Raw genomic sequence first — 17638 nt, forward strand, 5'->3', positions numbered from 1 at the left:
GTTTTAAGTGTTCTTAAATTGGGGTCGCTCAAAATCTCTTCGTATACAGAGTTAATTTCCATTGTTTCACAAAGCGACGGTAAATAAAATTTACCATTTCCTTTTACCTTTATAGGAAGAACTAGAGTTCGTTTAATAATGTTCTATAACAAACATAAACTATAGGAGAGATCACCGTGACGTCACAGTTTATCTAGTGGTGGGCAAAACAAATGTTTTTACAGCGCTTTTGTATGGGATCGGAATTTATTTTTAATCTTTAACAACTTTTTCGCTTATTTATGGATTTCAAAAATTCAAAAAGTATTGAACAAGTTACAATTTACATATTTTCGTATTCAAGTACCTTTAAGATTTGTTCTCTTTTATTTTCAGATATGAAATTTAGGTCTAGTAGTATAACTTCCGGTGTACAAAAGTAGCTAGAAGTTTTTATGATGTAAAACGTGTAAAGTTTATTGCCAAGACTGGCACATGTACAAACTTGATATTTGTAAAAATACCATAAAATTTTATTCATACACATAATCATCAAAGTTATGAAGAGTGTATATCTAGTAATTAAAAGAAGAGAAAATCCAATGACTCGAATATTTTACAGGTACCTCAGGTCAGTACAACTAAGTTCGGTAAGAACAGCTTTATGTATGCTGCCCCTGTATTGTGGAACTCCCTACCTGACACCTTTCGGCAAACAAATATTAATTTTATCAAATTTAAAAATCTAATATCTTGCTGTTCAGGAAAGGAATGTACCTGTGTGGCTTGTCAACAAGTATAACTTGTCCACAATGCAGTGGCATGCATACCTTTATCAAACCCCTGCTTGTTTTTCTGTTTGATTATTCCTGCATGTTTTTTCCGGCCACTAGTCACTACAGTTATAAATTATTATTCTTTGTGCTTATTAGAGTTTATCCTCCGAATACCTTTTTTAGTTTTGTAACCTATTCTTGCTTGATTTAAATAGTGTTTGCTTGCCATCATACGTATTATAATTATATGCTTGTTTTATTCCAAATCTGAGAGGTTTATGCTAATCTGTTCTCCTCAAACCTGGTTAAAGGGGTACGCTTTCTTAGCTTTTTTTAGTCTAAAACACATTTGTGTTAGTTTTCCCTTTTCAGTTTCTTAACCTCAGGTTCTTAAGTAATTTTTAGGCCTCTGGTCATGATTAGCATAGTCCACTCAGTTTTTACCCTGCTTTGCTTGTAAAATAACATGCTTTGCTTTGCTTTTATGCTTTTATGTTCTGTATATGCTTTACATTTGTACAGGAAGCTTTTTCTTACAGCTCTTTTTATTTGTTCATTTAATATATGCTATAGCAGCCGGTTATAAAAGCTCTTCTCGAGCTTATGTTTCCTGTTATGATGTCTTGCCGACTTTAAATAGAATTTATTGTATTGTTTTGTATTGTATAATGACATGTATTTAAGTAAAATGTGCAGTGGGCGAATTATAAGATTATTCCATATGAGGAAGTATTCAATCAAACGCACCTGGTGACTCACGACGCGCCCCATGAAATAATAATATTTTTAGAAAAATTTGTCAGAGTCGATAGAAATTAAAGACGTGATGGCAGATCCAAGAGTGAAGAATCTGAAAATAAAGACAGGGGTGGTGAAAAGGTATGTAAATTTTGATGTCGTTCTCTTTTGAATTTGTGAAATTCAAATGACATGCATTTTCGCGACCAGTTTGAACCACCAAGATAAAAACCTTTGTTGTTTCTTATAAGAATGCCAATTCAGATTTGATTTGCATACCTCTGTCGATACCTGTCCCATTTTATCATCATACTTGTAATCTCTCCTGATTCTGATTGGTTAGAAATTAGCTAAACAAATTTTTAAGGCATCGCCACATTCACAACTCAATATCAGTTCATATTTTAAGGCCGTGTATTTTTCTCTTGAAAATTGCACTAAGGGCCTTAACAGTTGGTGAAATTATCATCAACATAGAAGCATATGGGGCTTCTTCGGGCGGAAGTTCTTGATAACTCAAGTGTCGGTGCGAGATATTGGAGAACCGTGTCCTTAATTTGAGCCGCACAAACGCCAAGAACGTGCAATCAAGAACATTCAAGATGGCTGCGCTCATCATTTTGCCACAAGAAACAATAACAATACATCAAATTCTACAGGATATCTGTGACACTGAAACTGCGGACTGCCCGGTTGATTCATTGTTGCTAACTTGTATTTTGACTTCTGTAAACAAAGAAAGAAGGACAAAAGTGCAGAACTTTTTTTCACCGCCATTTTGTTGAGTGTTCTCGAACCGTGTTCCTGGTGCTCCCCGTAAAAGGTGGTGTAAAATTTTGACCCGCGAACAGTGTTCTCGGATCATGTTCTTGGTGTTCGAGCGTGATTCTTTACTACCGGAACAGGCGCCAAAACGCCACGAACATGTTCTCGTGTCAAGAACATCCCGCCCGAAGACGCCCATGATGATTTACAGTACATATGCAGCTTGTAAAATGTTTGAGTCTCGTTTAGACCGAAAGTTTACCCCAAAATATTGAAATCTCACGTGCAGTCAAACTCCAATATAAAAAATATTACAAAGACAAAATTTAGTTCATTTTAAAGTACAATATGTAGAGTCAATGTACCGGGTTTCGCACACATTTCCTAAGAATACCTTCCTATCAAGCTAAAAATGATCAAATTTGAATTTACCTCTATATGTTTTAATAAACACACTTATTTCGGTTTGAAACATGCTACTTTCACTTCCCACTACAATGACGTCACACCTCTTAGTGTACTTGATTCGGATAACATATTTTGACCAGTTGTTGCATTTAAGTGTACCCGGTTTCGCACAACCTGCTATTTATAGAACTCGGTGATAACAATGCAATTACTCAACAGGAAAATATTAATTAACTTTTTAACCATTTATATATTTCAATATAAACATGTATTTTCCAATAAAACATCTGAAAGTGAAATTTAAAAGCAGTTATGAAGTGAAAGCCAGGTACCAAACCCTGTTTTTACTTCTAAAAGCAGAAAAGGCTAAAACAACTGAATACATGAAACAAAAATAAAACAGTAGAAACGGTTGAATCACAAAAGACCCCCACATGTCAAATTATTCGGTTAAGTTCTCTGTTTTAATAAAAACGTAAAGCAAACAAGTTGAAGGCATTTTGCAGGTTGGGAGAACTTCAATAACTGTTGAAATATTTTTCATTTAGGTAAAGTAGTAGGTAAATACTTACTTGTATGATGGAATAGTGATTTTTCAATTTATTTTGCACCTTGTTGTTGTTTGCATAGTCATTATTTTCATGAAACTTAATATTTTTCAGTTGACCTACTGGTCTCCATTGATATTGTTATTGTTTTCGTCTGCACTTACCAGAACGAGGCTCCAGTGGGGAAGGACCCCTTGTGTCAAATTATGTAGGGAATAACTCAGTTTCGTGAAATAATAACAAAGAATTGTTGAATTTTCTGCTTTATTCTCACAAAGTACATGAATTTAAATGGTGTGCGAAACCGCGTACAGTGCGAAACCGCGTACAGTGCGAAACCGGGTACACTGACTCTATACTGCAAACTCTTACGGAATTTTGTCGATTTATTGAGTTTGATATATTGGATATATTGAGTTTGACTGCACGTAAAATTTTGTCATTTTGGCCAGAGAAAAATATCGAATAAACATCTTTATATTGGAGTAGTGAAATGCACATCCTTTTACTTGCATATGTTCACATAGATACTTAGAACATAATTATGACAGAATTAATGACTTTATTGTTACCACTTAGTCATCTTTTATTTTTATGAAAATTTGCATGTAAAATTTTTAGTAAAATGGCCACCACTGTGGCGATGCCTTAACAGGCTGGGCACATGTCCCGGTCGGGGTAAATTACCTCGTTCAGGGTAATTTGGGGTAAAACAAGAACAGTAGAAAAGTACAGAGTATTTGATAACGTTTATGTGATGTGCCCAGCCTGTTTAACAATTTCAGCTCGGAGATGTTAATATATTCTGTCACAGCTATCTGAGGTGAAATGAATCCGGTATTGAAACCTAACAAGAAATCGTGCCACAAGTCTGTCACGCAATAATTTCCCCAAATGAAATGTCATGGACTCGGCACTTTTACTTTAAAATATTGCTAATGCATTTTTAGCTCGACTATTCATAGAATAGTTGAGCTATTGGACTCGCCCATGCGTCGGCGTCCGCGTCCCGATTTGGTTAAGGTTTTGTATGTAAGCTGGTATCTCAGTAGCCACTTGTGGGAATGGATTGAAACTTCACACACTTATTCACTGTGATAAACTGACTTACATTGCACAGGTTCCATAACTCTGTTTTGCTTTTTTACAAAATTATGCACCTTTTTCGACTTAGAAATTTTTGGTTAAGGTTTTGTATGTAAGCTGGTAACTCAGTAACCACTTGTGGGAATGGATTGAAACTTCACACACTTGTTCACTGTGATAAACTGACATACATTGCACAGGTTCCATAACTCTATTTTGCTTTTTTACAAAATTATGCCCCTTTTTCGACTTAGAAAATTTTGGTTAAGGTTTTGTATGTAAGCTGGTATCTCAGTACTTATTTATGGGAATGGATTGAAACTTCACATACTTGTTCACTGTCATGATCTGACATGCACTAAGCAAGTCCCATAACTCTACTCTTTTTTTCAAAATTATGTCCCTTTTTCGACTTAGCAGTTTTTGGTTAAATTTTTGTATGTAATCTGATATCTCAGTATCCACTGATTGGAATGGATTGAAATTTTCCACACTTGTTCACTGTCATGATCTAACATGCACTGTGAAGGTCCCATAACTCTGCTTTGCATTTTTACAAAATTATGCCCCTTTTTCGACTTAGCAGTTTTTGGTTAAGTTTTTGTATGTGAGCTGGTATCTCAGTATCCACAAATTGGAAAGGATTGAAACTTTCCACACTTGTTCACTGTCATGATATGACCTGCAGTACAAAGGTTCAATACCTCTTCTTTGCATTTTACAAAATTATGCCCCTTTTTCAACTTTCGTATTCATTCAATTGACAAGGCTGTTGAATAGTCGAGCGTTGCTGTCCTCCGACAGCTCTTGTTAATTTGGCAGTGGCTAGAGAACCGGAATCCGTTCCCCAGACAGTGACCTTATTCGTCCGGAACCGAGTCTCTAGCCAAAGTACCTTGCATAGGCTAGGGAACCGGAATTTTATTTCTATGCATAAAGATGCCGAAATTCACTATGATTGTTTTGGTAAGAATCATGTTTTCATGTTATCATCTTAATTAATTTTACCATGCCCTTGCACTTATCTGCCTTTACTGTGTCTCTTAAAGTGTACACGCCACATACCGTGTCCGTCATATTGGAATGATATAAACTAGTACGAATAAATCAGGGTTGCCAGCAGTCTTGAAAAGTCAGGGAAATTGGTTTCTTTTTCAAGGTCAGGGAATTGTCAGGGAATTTTAAAATTTGGTCAGTGAAAAATGAAAATCCTGGAAAGTCAGGGAAAAGTTTCCAGGGAAAAGTCAGGGAAATATTATTTCAAAGCTCGAAGAAGTTAATCATTTTAAACTTTTGTGGCTATGGCAGTCTTCAAGCGTTAAATTTAAGTAATTAAAAACAAAGTTTAATGATGTAATACTGTAACATGCATTTAATTTGTTTAAATCCCCAATTTTTCTTTAAACACTGTTTTTGCTTGAAGACTGAAAGGCTATGATCTTGTTATTACCAATGCTTTATTGTTATGCCACTAGGAAACTATTGAGAGATCTTGAGTTTTGAGAGAGATGTTTTGCCAATAGGATTCCAATAGTCTTGCTACTACAGTATTAGTCATGATGCTTTATTGTTTTTGCCACAGTGACTAGGACACTGAATATTAAGAGATCTTGGATTTTGAGAGTGATGCTTTGTCAATATGATTCCAATGGTCTTGCTATTAGTCATGGTGTTTTATTGTTTTTGCCTCTAGGAAACTGTATTATAACAGATCTTGGATTTTTGAGAACGATATTTTGCTAATACTAGCAGGGTTCCAATGGTCTTGTTATTAACCATACTTTATTGTTTTTACCATGAGGAAAGTGTACCTTAAAAGATGTTAGATTTTTGATAGTTACATGTCATGCAAAGATGCTTTTGATATGTATCTCTTAATAATTAGGTTTCACTGACCAATGGTCACAATTCTGTTTCATTGACTTGACCACCAAACAGTCATACAAGAAAGAAAACCATGTTTAGTATCATTGTGTTTGATGTTTATGTTTAATATATTGGAAAATAAATACAAAACATTTGGAAAAAAAATAATGGGAGGATTGGACGGCTATAGGGGAGGTCAGGAGGCCGTTTAAATGTTTAGCGGTTGTGGTCAGTGAAAAACATGAATTGGTCAGGGAAAAGTCAAGGAATTTTATTCACGCAGAGTGCTGGCAACCCTGTTAAAATGCGTGAAAATGACTTTGCCATTTTTAAATGTTGTTTGCTTAAACATGTACAAAGTTTAACTTTAAATTATTTAAATGTTAAAATATATTCTTTTGTATATGCGTCATTACATGTTTACTGATGTACAAAATAATTTAATTGCCATTAAATCTTCCAGCGGATTCTTTGATCACTTTAAATACTCTGTGGTTTGTAACACCTTGCATTTCACATGCACTGGTTTTTAATTAGATTAACAACAACATGTGATCAGTACTAATTAACAGAAATTACTTAATTTGTTATAATTGTTTCTTTTGTTTTATTGTACCTTTTAAGTTTAAATTTCAAGTTTATTTCAGCTTGCTCCAATTTCCGCATTAATTTTTACTAGTTTATATCATTCCAATATGGCGAACATTATGCGGCGAGCACACTTTTGGAGACACAGTAAACGCAGACAAATGCAAGAGCATGACTTACTAAAATTAATTCAGATAATAACATGCATGATACTTACCAAAAGAAACGAAGTTTGCAAAATTTGCGAGGATAGCATATTTAGGTAAATTCAAAAGTTGCGTAATTGTTGCTAGCTAAATATGCTATGATACCACTGTAACAGTTTTAACCAAACAAGTAAAATGTCCATATAATATGTATTGTTCAAATGTTGAAATGATTAATCCAAGTTCAAATAATTATTACATATTACAGTACAATCTCTAAAATTGTTTACAGTGCAACCTTTAGCATTGTTTACCGTACAACTTTCAGAATTGTTCACAGTGCAATCTCTAATATTGTTTACTGTACAAACTCTAGAATTGGTTACAGTGCAATCTCTAGTATTTTTTTTATGGTTTACCGTACAATTTATAGTATCATTTACCGTGTGCAGTCATAAACATTATTTACCGTACAGCCTATTAGTATTGTTTGCCATACACTAGCATTGTTAAGCAAAACTACAATTTTCAATGAGATAGCTCGTTTCGCAATGTTTCTTTACAATGTGAAGTTTTGTTCTTCTATGTAAATTCATGTCTTCACTACAGGTTTATTGTATTATACACATGTAAGAGGCTATAAATGTATTATGTCATTTAATGCCAATAAAGTTATGTTATGTTATGTTATATATTACAAGAAATTCCTGGTATTTGCAAACAATCATGAAATGTCATAACAACTATATTAAATAATAAATTTCACAGTACAATGTATTGCCTTTGCAAACTTTTCTCAGTTTACAGTATTAAAATGGTATCATAATTTGTTCATGATTTGGGTCAGCAGTATTCAATGAACTAGATGTATTCTGTATTTTTATTTGCAGGTTGACAAAGGAGATAGGATATTATGAGAAAGAAGTTACTAAAGAAGAAGAGAGGTTTGAGAAAAAGAAGGCAGGTGGTGGTGATGAGCATGAACTAAAGAAGCAGGTATAATCATTACAGGGTTTGCATGGACCTTAAAAAAAGAAGCAGGTATAATCATTACAGGGTTTGCTTGGACCTTAAAAAAAGAAGCAGGTATAATCATTACAGGGTTTGCACGGACCTTAAAAAAAGAAGCAGGTATAATCATTACAGGGTTTGCATGGACCTTAAAAAAAGAAGCAGGTATAATCATTGCAGGGTTTGCTTGGCCCTTAAAAAAAGAAGCAGGTATAATCATTACAGGGTTTGCTTGGACCTTAAAAAAAGAAGCTGGTATAATCATTACAGGGTTTGCTTGGACCTTAAAAAAAGAAGCAGGTATAATCATTACAGGGTTTGCTTGGACCTTAAAAAAAGAAGCAGGTATAATCATTACAGGGTTTGCATGGACCTTAAAAAAGTGTCACAGAAAAAGTACATAATCATATGGAAAAGTGCTGATTGTCATTTTACCTGGGTGTTGCACATAAGAGGCTAAAAATTGAAAAGTCTTGAAACAACGTCTCCTCCTGAACAACTAGTCTGATATTGAAATAATTTCAAATGGTCCTTATGTAACCGTCTACCAAGATTGTTCAAATTATTTTGATTTGTCAAGAAACATAACAGATCTACATGAAACTTTAACTGTCAAAATGTTTGCCATAGTAAAATAAAATTTGAAACTGTTTTATTTTGAAAATGACCAAAGCAACATGTATCATCAATGCTTTATTGATAGTATTACTTGGAAATTCCTTGTGCTTTTAGAGTTCGAGCTGTGATGCTTATGTAAATTACAGAAATTTACATAAAAGATAATTGGGCGCAAGTAGTATCATAGTGCTAATATAGAGTTGTCTCCTGTTTTCAGAAGGAAGTTATAGAGGAGTCTAGAGCAATGATTCCAGATTCCAAAAGAAGATTGACAGCCGCTAAAGATGAGATGAAAAAATTACTGGTATGTACAGTGTATAAAATACTTCTGTTCATCAATGAGCATATAGAATTAGAGGGTTAATTATACCCAGGGTCAAGGTCACCAAGGTGTTATACTTAGGTTATTTTTAAGGTTAATGTTTTTCGGCAACATTTGTTTTTCTGTCATAGCTTTGTTACTGTTGCTTATATCTTACTGTAATTTTACATAAACATTATCCAGCGTACAAACAAAATAAGTACTGGGGCTGGGCCCATTATACCCAAGGTCAAGGTCACCAAGGTTCCTCTGACAATACTGTTATGCTTAAGATAAGTGCGGACAGCTGCTATGTCTGCTTTTAACACAAATATTAAAACAGTATGGAATTTTAAAGATGATGGAAACATGAGTTTTAGCTAGGACTGGGACGATTATTCGGTTAATCGGATCCAATTCGAATACTAGGTGAAACCGGATTCAGTTTTGCAAAACCGCTAATCGCTCTCAAAAAATAAACACCCAACACTCGAAATAAAAAGTAAATTACTTATGTATGTATACATTTTTCCTCTAAAACTTATCAACACAATAAATAAAACAATAAAGTTAGCTTACTTAGTTCCTTTAAGTCAGCTGCCAGAAGTACCTTGATACGGTCGTCTTGAAAGAAAACAGCATTTTCAATCTGGCGACCGATTAACCGGTTCGATTCGATTTCATGCAAACAACCAGTTTCAAAATTATGAAATCGTCTCAGCCCTAGTTTTAGCTTGCCAGCCAGCTAAGCTCAGTAGGGAAAGCGCTAGTCTATGGAATGTGGGATTGTGAGTTAAATCCTCAGTTTGGGGTGTATGTTCTCTTTGACGATTTGATAAAAGACATTGGGTCTAAAATCATTTGTCCTCCAGCTCTGATGCCTGTGGGGAAGGTGGCAGTTACTTATGGAGAACACTGGTTAGGTTAATTGCCCACTGTTACATAACTAAAATTCTGTTGAAAAACAGTGTTAACCCGTCCCACACCCACCCACCCACCTCCCAAAACAACAAATATAAAAAATAAGAACAAATATTTAGACTTTAGTCCTTTAGCAGTCTTAAAGAAACTTGGTCAGAGTGGAATTTTAACAAGGCTCACCTGATTTTATGAATTAAATCTTTCAGGAAAATGAAGCAGACCTAGCTGAAACAGACGATTATAAAGAAGCGCAAAAGATTTTAGAAGAAGCAGAAAACGTTCTAGCTGCGAAAGCTTAATAGAATAATGGATGTAAAACATTTGATAAATTATTTGTGTGTTGTACGGAAGATAGTATTATTGTAGCACATGTGTGATAAAAGTATATAGCTGGTATTCTTAAAGTGATATTCATTACCAGGCTTTATCTTTGATGTTTTATTCTGTTGGTTGAAGGAAACAGAAAGAGGATGTTGGTGTTGTTTTAGTTAATGTTAAAATAATCATTATTATTATGTGAAGTCACAAAGCAATGGTAAAAGTCATCCAGTGGTGTATCCAATCATACATCTGACCATTACACTATATTTATGCTAACCTTTCTGAGGTAAAAATAGAGGAAAGTGGAATATGATACTTCATTGAACAGTTTTATGCCCCCGAAGGGAGGAATATTAGTTTTCCGTCTGTCCGTTCGTTCGTTCGTTAGTTCATTCGTTAGTCACAACATTAACCTTTTGCATGAAGGCACTTTACTCGTGAACCACTGCACCCAGGACCTTCAAACTTCACGTGCTGATAGTACTTATTGAGTACATTACTCCTACTGACTTTGGGGTCACCAGGTCAAAGGTCAAGGTCACAGGGGCCAACATTAACTTTTTGCATGAAGGCACTTTACTCGCGAACCACTGCACCCAGGACCTTCCAACTTCACATGCTGATAGTACTTATTGAGTACACCACCCCTACTGACTTTGGGGTCACCAGGTCAAAGGTCAAGGTCACAGGGGCCAATGTTAACTTTTTGCATGAAGGCACTTTACTCGCGAACCACTGCACCCAGGACCTTCACACTGCTCCTGCAGATAGTACTTACTGAATACATCACCCCTACTGACTTTGGGATCACCAGGTCAAAGGTCAAGGTCACAGGGGCCAACATTAACTTTTTGCATGAAGGCACTTTACTCGCGAACCACTGCACCCAGGACCTTCAAACTTCATATGCTGATAGTATTTATTGAGTACATCACCCCTACTGACTTTGAGGTCACCAGGTCAAGGTCACAGGGGCCAACGTTAACTTTGTGCATGAAGGCACTTTACTCGCGAACCACTGCACCCAGGATCTTCAAACTTCACATGCTGATAGTACTTATTGAGAACACCACTCCTACTGACTTTGAGGTCAAAGGTCAAGGTCACAGGGACCAACGTTAACTTTTTGCATGAAGGCACTTTACTCGCGAACCACTTCACCCAGGACCTTCAAACTTTACATGCTGATAGTACTTTATGAGTACACCAACCCCACTGACTTTGGGGTCACCAGGTCAAAGGTCAAGGTGCTGTGGGGGCATTTGTCACCATTAGTGATAGCTCTGTTCTCTTTATCATCAAAGTAAGAAATTATCTGTTGTTTGTAACTACTTCTGTCAAAAAAAAAAGAAAAATATTGTCACTGTAATGATTAAAAAGGGTTATAACTGGTAAAGTAAGAGTTATGTTGTGTTAATTACCGTACATGCTTAGTAAAAGGATGAAAGTATTGCACTTTTTACTGTTTTATAATTTTATAAACATTTAATATCCAATTTCTGTTTGTTTTCATTCTTATTAAATCTGGATAGTTGTTAGGTTCTATGACAATTTTTGATTGATTACAGATACAAGAGAATGGACAAAACGTGAATTACATACATGTATTTGCAAATCCTATTTTTGATCAGTGTAAATCAGATTGTGATTTTGTCAGCAAAAAAATTTTTACTGAATTAATTATTTAGTATTAAAGGTGAGGAGTATTAGCAGGCCAGGGATTTTTCAGGACTGGTCCTGATTTCAGGTTTTGGGCTGCCAGAATTTCCCTACATAATTCAACTGAAAAAGAACATTTCAGGCTTCAGAATGCAGATTTTCAGGCTTTTGATTTTTGACTGAATCCCAGGCCTGTATTAGGCAAATGTTGACTGTATCCTGCCATACCTTTAAATGATATTTAAAGTTGTATAAGATTTACTGTTTCACAGTTTTAAACACAATCATATCAGATGTTGGTTTAAATCTATAGAACACTTGTCAGTTATATTTAACTTTAAACAGCTATATATATATAAGCTAATGCAGTGACAGTGAATTGTCACAATAACTATTTATTAAAAAGACTTCAAATTTGTTAGTGGCATTCCATATTTATACTGTAGTTATTTATACAGTTGTTTAAAACTTACCACACGTACTACAGTTTATACACACAAACATATTGTATGTGTACACAATGTTCATATTAACATGAAATTTTGGCATAATAGATTTTTAAGGATTGCTTAAAGGCATCTTAAGCTTTCTAGGTAACCATTTTTTTCTCACATTTTTGCTAATTGTAAATTATTACATTTTGAACAGGCTGTAATAATACCAAATCCAGTGACAATATAGCGTTAGAGGTTGCAATCGAGTAAATTTTGGAAAATGGACTGCCGCAAGTTTTGAAAATTGTGTGAAGTATGTTATCTTATGTCTTGTATCACTGATTTAGAAAATGTTGAAATTTAACTGTGATAATGCATTATCATTTTAGCGTGTTTTTTTCCTTGTGTTCATTTCACCTTAATTTGAAAATAATCCAGTGTTCAGATTTTAACATGAAACAATTCATTTTACCTTTACCCTGCTAAATCTTTTAAATGGACTGGTCTGTCATTCAATTTGGGCAGTACCACTTGTTTATCAAAGGGGTTTCCACTGAAAATTTACTGACTGAATATGGTAGTGAACAGTGCAGACTGATCATGGTCTGAAAAATAAATGGTACTGCCCAAATTGAAAGAATAGAATGGACCTGCCCATTTTAGAAATTTAGCAGGCTAAAGGTTAAATAATATCAGCTCAACTAACACATTATCTTGAATGACATGTAGTGGTGTGATAAAAAGATTTATACATTTTTCTTTGTCATCTGCTAGGACATACAGTGAAATCCTATGGGAAAAATATACAAAGAAAATCTGAATATTATGTACAGGCTTCAAGCTTCGCAAAATTTGTTTTTTATTTATAGATCAAAATAAGAACAATTTGCTTGTTAATGGGTACTACTACAAAATTTGTTTTAGCATATCTGCTTACTTTGTGCTTGAAAGAACATTTATAGACTTGATTCCATTGAAAATAAATAGAAAATTTTACCAAAATTTTTGTTTTTATCCCTTCAGTGTTAATTCTTAAACCCTTACCCTGCTAAATTTCTGTGATAAACTTTTCCACCTTTTAAATAGGACAATACCATTAACTGTATAAAGGGGTGCTCATCAAAAAGATACTGTATGGCGAACAGTGCAGATCTTGATCAGACTGTAAAGAACATCTCTGAAACTAATGGGCCAAAAGAGCTAAAAACAGAAAAACCTTAAAAAACTTGTTTTCTTGAGCCACTTGATAGTTTATATGTATGTATTTAAGCTCCTCTGTCAATTTTGTTCAAATGGGGGACACTTTGCACCTTTAAGGAGCCACTAGAGCTAAAAATAAAAATACCTTAAAACAATTCAATAATCTTGGTCTGTAACATCATTCATTGTTAGACCTTCCCAAATTTGTTCCAGTAGGGACATCTGGCCCCACCAAACATGGTCTTGGGCATCATTTTAAGGTACTCTCCAAAAATTGGGGGAGCTTGACCCTGTTAAAAACAAAAAGTAGAAATACCTTTAAAACCACTTCTCATGAACTGCTTGATTGATACACCTCGAACTATGCCAGTAGCATCATTATAAGGTAATTTCCCAATTTTACTCATTATTCTTCTTCTCATAGAGTGCTTCATGGATCTTCATTAAACTTGGTTTGCGTCATTATTATAAATTCTGCTCCAGAATTTGTGCAAACCGAGGGACTTGGCCCCTTAAAAGACCGTTGCCGCAGTTTCTTGCATAAGAGACGGGGCAAAAATTTCCCAATAATAGAATTTGTCCAAACTTTGTATATGTTGGAAACAGAAAAATGCAAAAAACAATTACAGGTAACTGACAGTAAACCTCGTTGTGTCATCTGCCCTTAGAACTGGATTTTTTCTCAAATTTGCATATTCAATGGTAGATAACTCGTGAACAAGCATGGTGAACCTCGAATGGGTTGATAGATCTTCACCAAACATGGTCCGTAGAATCATTGTAAGATCCACTTCCAAAAATGTTGTAACGGGAGCAACAGCCCGTCCCCTACTAAAGGCTACTGAAGCAAAATATATAAAAATACCTTTAAAAAACTTCTCATGAACAGTTGGGTGCAGGTAACCAATATGGGGAGACGTTTCAAAACACCCTCATTCTGCTCCATTTTGTCTGCTTGTATTTTTTCCACCCAATTTTAAAGGCCTAAGAAGCATATAGTGCTTGAACTGTTTGTCATCTATCACACTAGTTCATGAAATCCTCTACTATCTTTTGACACCTGGAGCATATTATGGTCCTGTTCCAGTTAAACACCGTCTGGCGTGATTCAGCTCTGAAACTCTGGTGAGCGATGTATAATGATGACGGATCCAAAGGATAATTTTGCATTTTAAAAGTAAAGATGAGATTGCACACTTAAACCTCAGCAAGTATTGGCTGGGTACTACTATTTAAAGCGAAGCTGTAGTCATCATACGTCATTTTGAGCTCAGCAGGGTCAAAAATTCAAGACGAGCTTGTGACTGAAAAACTGTTTGGCTCCTCCTTGTATACTTATGCACATGAAAGCATGTTCTCAAGATAAAAAGTATAATTATGGGAGCTAAATTGGAGTTGCTTAGGTCTATCTGTTTAAGTCATACCTTCAAAACCGTTCAGTGGATTTTCAAATTTACTACATACAAATGTCCATCACCATAATATACATATACATGACCAAAGTCAAGGTCAAAATTCTAAAATGTATCTTTTTGAAGGGGGCTCATATTTCACTACATATTTTTCATTTAGGATGAAAACAAGGTTTTTTTTATCAGTCTGGCCATATTTTTTGTCCAAGGTCCAATACTGGTGCCTGTGTTCCAAACCAGGTTAGCTTTTATAATAATTTTGTTCGTTATCAAAGCTTGAAAGATGAAATTTGTATTTCTACATAAAAATACCCCCCACAACCCAAAAACAAGAGGACCATGATGGTCCTGAATCGCTCACCTCTTTCCACATGACCCAGTTTTGAGTATGACGTCGTTTTTTCTATTATTTGACATAGTGACCTAGTTTTTGAGCTCATGTGACCCAGTTTTGAACTTGACCTAGATATTATCAAGATAAAAATTCTGACCAATTTTCATGAAGATCCATTGAAAAATATGGTCTCTAGAGAGGTCACAAGGCTTTTCTATTATTTGACCTATTGACCTAGTTTTCGAAGGTACGTGACCCTGTTTTGAACTTTAACTAGATATCATCAAGGTGAACATTCTCACTAATTTTCATGAAGATCTCATGAAAAATATGGCCTCTAGAGAGGTCACAAGGTTTTTCTATTTTTATACCTACTGGCCTAGTTTTTGACCGCACGTGACCAAGTTTCGAAATTGACCTAGATATCATCAAGGTGAACATTCAGATCAATTTTCATGAAGATCCATTGAAAAATATGGCCTCTAGAGAGGTAAAAAGATTTGAATAATTTTAGACCTACTGACCTAGTTTTTGATCGCAGTTGACCCAGTTTCAAACTTGACCTAGATATCATCAAGATGAACATTCAGATCAACTTTCATACAGATCCCATGAAAAGTATGGCCTCTAGAGAGGTCACAAGTTTTTTTTATTATTTGACCTACTGACCTAGTTTTTTATGGCATGTGACCCAGTTTCAAATCTGACCTAGATATCATCAAGGTGAACATTCTGACCAATTTTTATGGAGATCCATTCACAAGTATGGCCTCTAGAGAGGTCACAAGGTTTTTCTATTTTTAGACCTACTGACCTAGTTTTTGACCGCACATGACCCTGTTTCGAACTTGACCTAGATATCATCAAGATGAACATTCAGACCAACTTTCATACAGATCCCATGAAAAATATGGCCTTTAGAGAGGTCACAAGGTTTTTCTATTATTTGACCTACTGACCTAGTTTTTGAAGGCACATGACCCACTTTCGAACTTGACCTAGATATCATCAAGATGAACATTCAGACCAACTTTCATACAGATCCCATGAAAAATATGGCCTCTAGAGAGGTCACAAGGTTTTTCTATTATTTGACCTACTGACCTAGTTTTTGATGGCATGTGACCCACTTTCGAACTTGACCTAGATATCATCAAGGTGAACATTCTGACCAATTTTCATGAAGATCTCATGAAATATATGGCCTCTGGAGAGGTCACAAGGTTTTTCTATTTTTAGACCTACTGACCTAGTTTTTGACCGCACGTAACCCAGTTTCGAACTTGACCTAGATATCATCAAGATGAACACTCAGACCAACTTTCATACAGATCCCATGAAAAATATGGCCTTTAGAGAGGTCATAAGGTTTTTCTATTATTTGACCTACTGACCTAGTTTTGGATGGCACATGACCCAGTTTCAAACTTGACCTAGATATCATCAAGGTGAACGTTCTGACCAATTTTCATGAAGATCTTTTGAAATATATGGCCTCTAGAGAGGTCACAAGGTTTTTCTATTTTTAGACCTACTGACCTAGTTTTTGAAGGCACATGACCCAGTTTCGAACTTGACCTAGATATCATCAAGGTGAACATTCTGACCAATTTTCATGAAGATCTTGTGGAATATATGGCCTCTAGAGAGGTCACAAGGTTTTTCTATTTTTAGACCTACTGACCTAGTTTTTGACGGCACGTGTCCCAGTTTCGAACTTGACCTAGATATCATCAAGATGAACATTCTGACCAACTTTCATAAAGATCCCATGAAAAATGTGACCTCTAGAGTGGTCACAAGCAAAAGTTTACGGACGCACGCACGCACGGACGGACGACGGACACCGCGCGATCACAAAAGCTCACCTTGTCACTTTGTGACAGGTGAGCTAAAAAGCTGGAGTGGTTTTGCCCTACATATCAAAGGAATGCAGCTAATTTCTTAATGCAGTACTGCTGTGCAAACAATTCATTTAATACAGTGTATACACAAGCCGACTGCTGTTCGTCAAAAAGGCGCTTTTCTTTGATTTGAGATGTAATAAAAGTTTACACCAATCGGGTACTTTCAACAATTCAGTCCGCTGCCATTACCGGTAAATATTGCTGGGAAAATCCTAAATTAACAGGAACAGAATTACACTGGAACTTAAATTTTCTGACCATTTCCAGAGCAGAAATTGGGTACAAACTAGACATTACTGCAACCAATACACCCGTAACTATGGTAACCCACTGTGCAACAGACTATGAACAGACAAGATGGCAAACTATCCAATGAAACACCAGAAGAGGACTGATAATAGTTGTGAAGTTATTTGAAATTCCAAAAAGAACTTTTTGGGAGACAAACATCGAAAGCCTGTTTAGGTGTGAAAACTGTTGAAAACAAAGAGGGTCATTGACCCAAAAGCGCTCATCTGTGTACAAGGCTTCAAGTGTGTTTGTGTAAGTATAGAGTTAGGTTTCTTCTATGTTAGCCTATATTATATACATGTCACACACCCTTGAACCTAGGGCAATAA

The 17638-nt window shown here is 35.4% G+C and overlaps 1 protein-coding gene across 1 annotated transcript; it reads left to right on the forward strand.

Annotated features, from left to right (window-relative positions):
• The first annotated feature begins 1474 nt into the window (after positions 1–1474).
• LOC123566671 (tubulin-specific chaperone A-like) lies at positions 1475–13167 on the forward strand. Its single transcript, XM_045360975.2, has 4 exons — positions 1475–1634; positions 7791–7896; positions 8747–8833; positions 9958–13167. Exons 1-4 carry the CDS (start codon positions 1582–1584, stop codon positions 10048–10050), a joined length of 339 nt encoding a protein of 112 aa, XP_045216910.1. The 5' UTR covers positions 1475–1581; the 3' UTR covers positions 10051–13167.
• Positions 13168–17638: the final 4471 nt, after the last annotated feature.

Source organism: Mercenaria mercenaria, chromosome 8, assembly GCF_021730395.1.
Source record: "Mercenaria mercenaria strain notata chromosome 8, MADL_Memer_1, whole genome shotgun sequence".
Classification (NCBI taxonomy): Eukaryota; Metazoa; Mollusca; class Bivalvia; order Venerida; family Veneridae; genus Mercenaria; species Mercenaria mercenaria.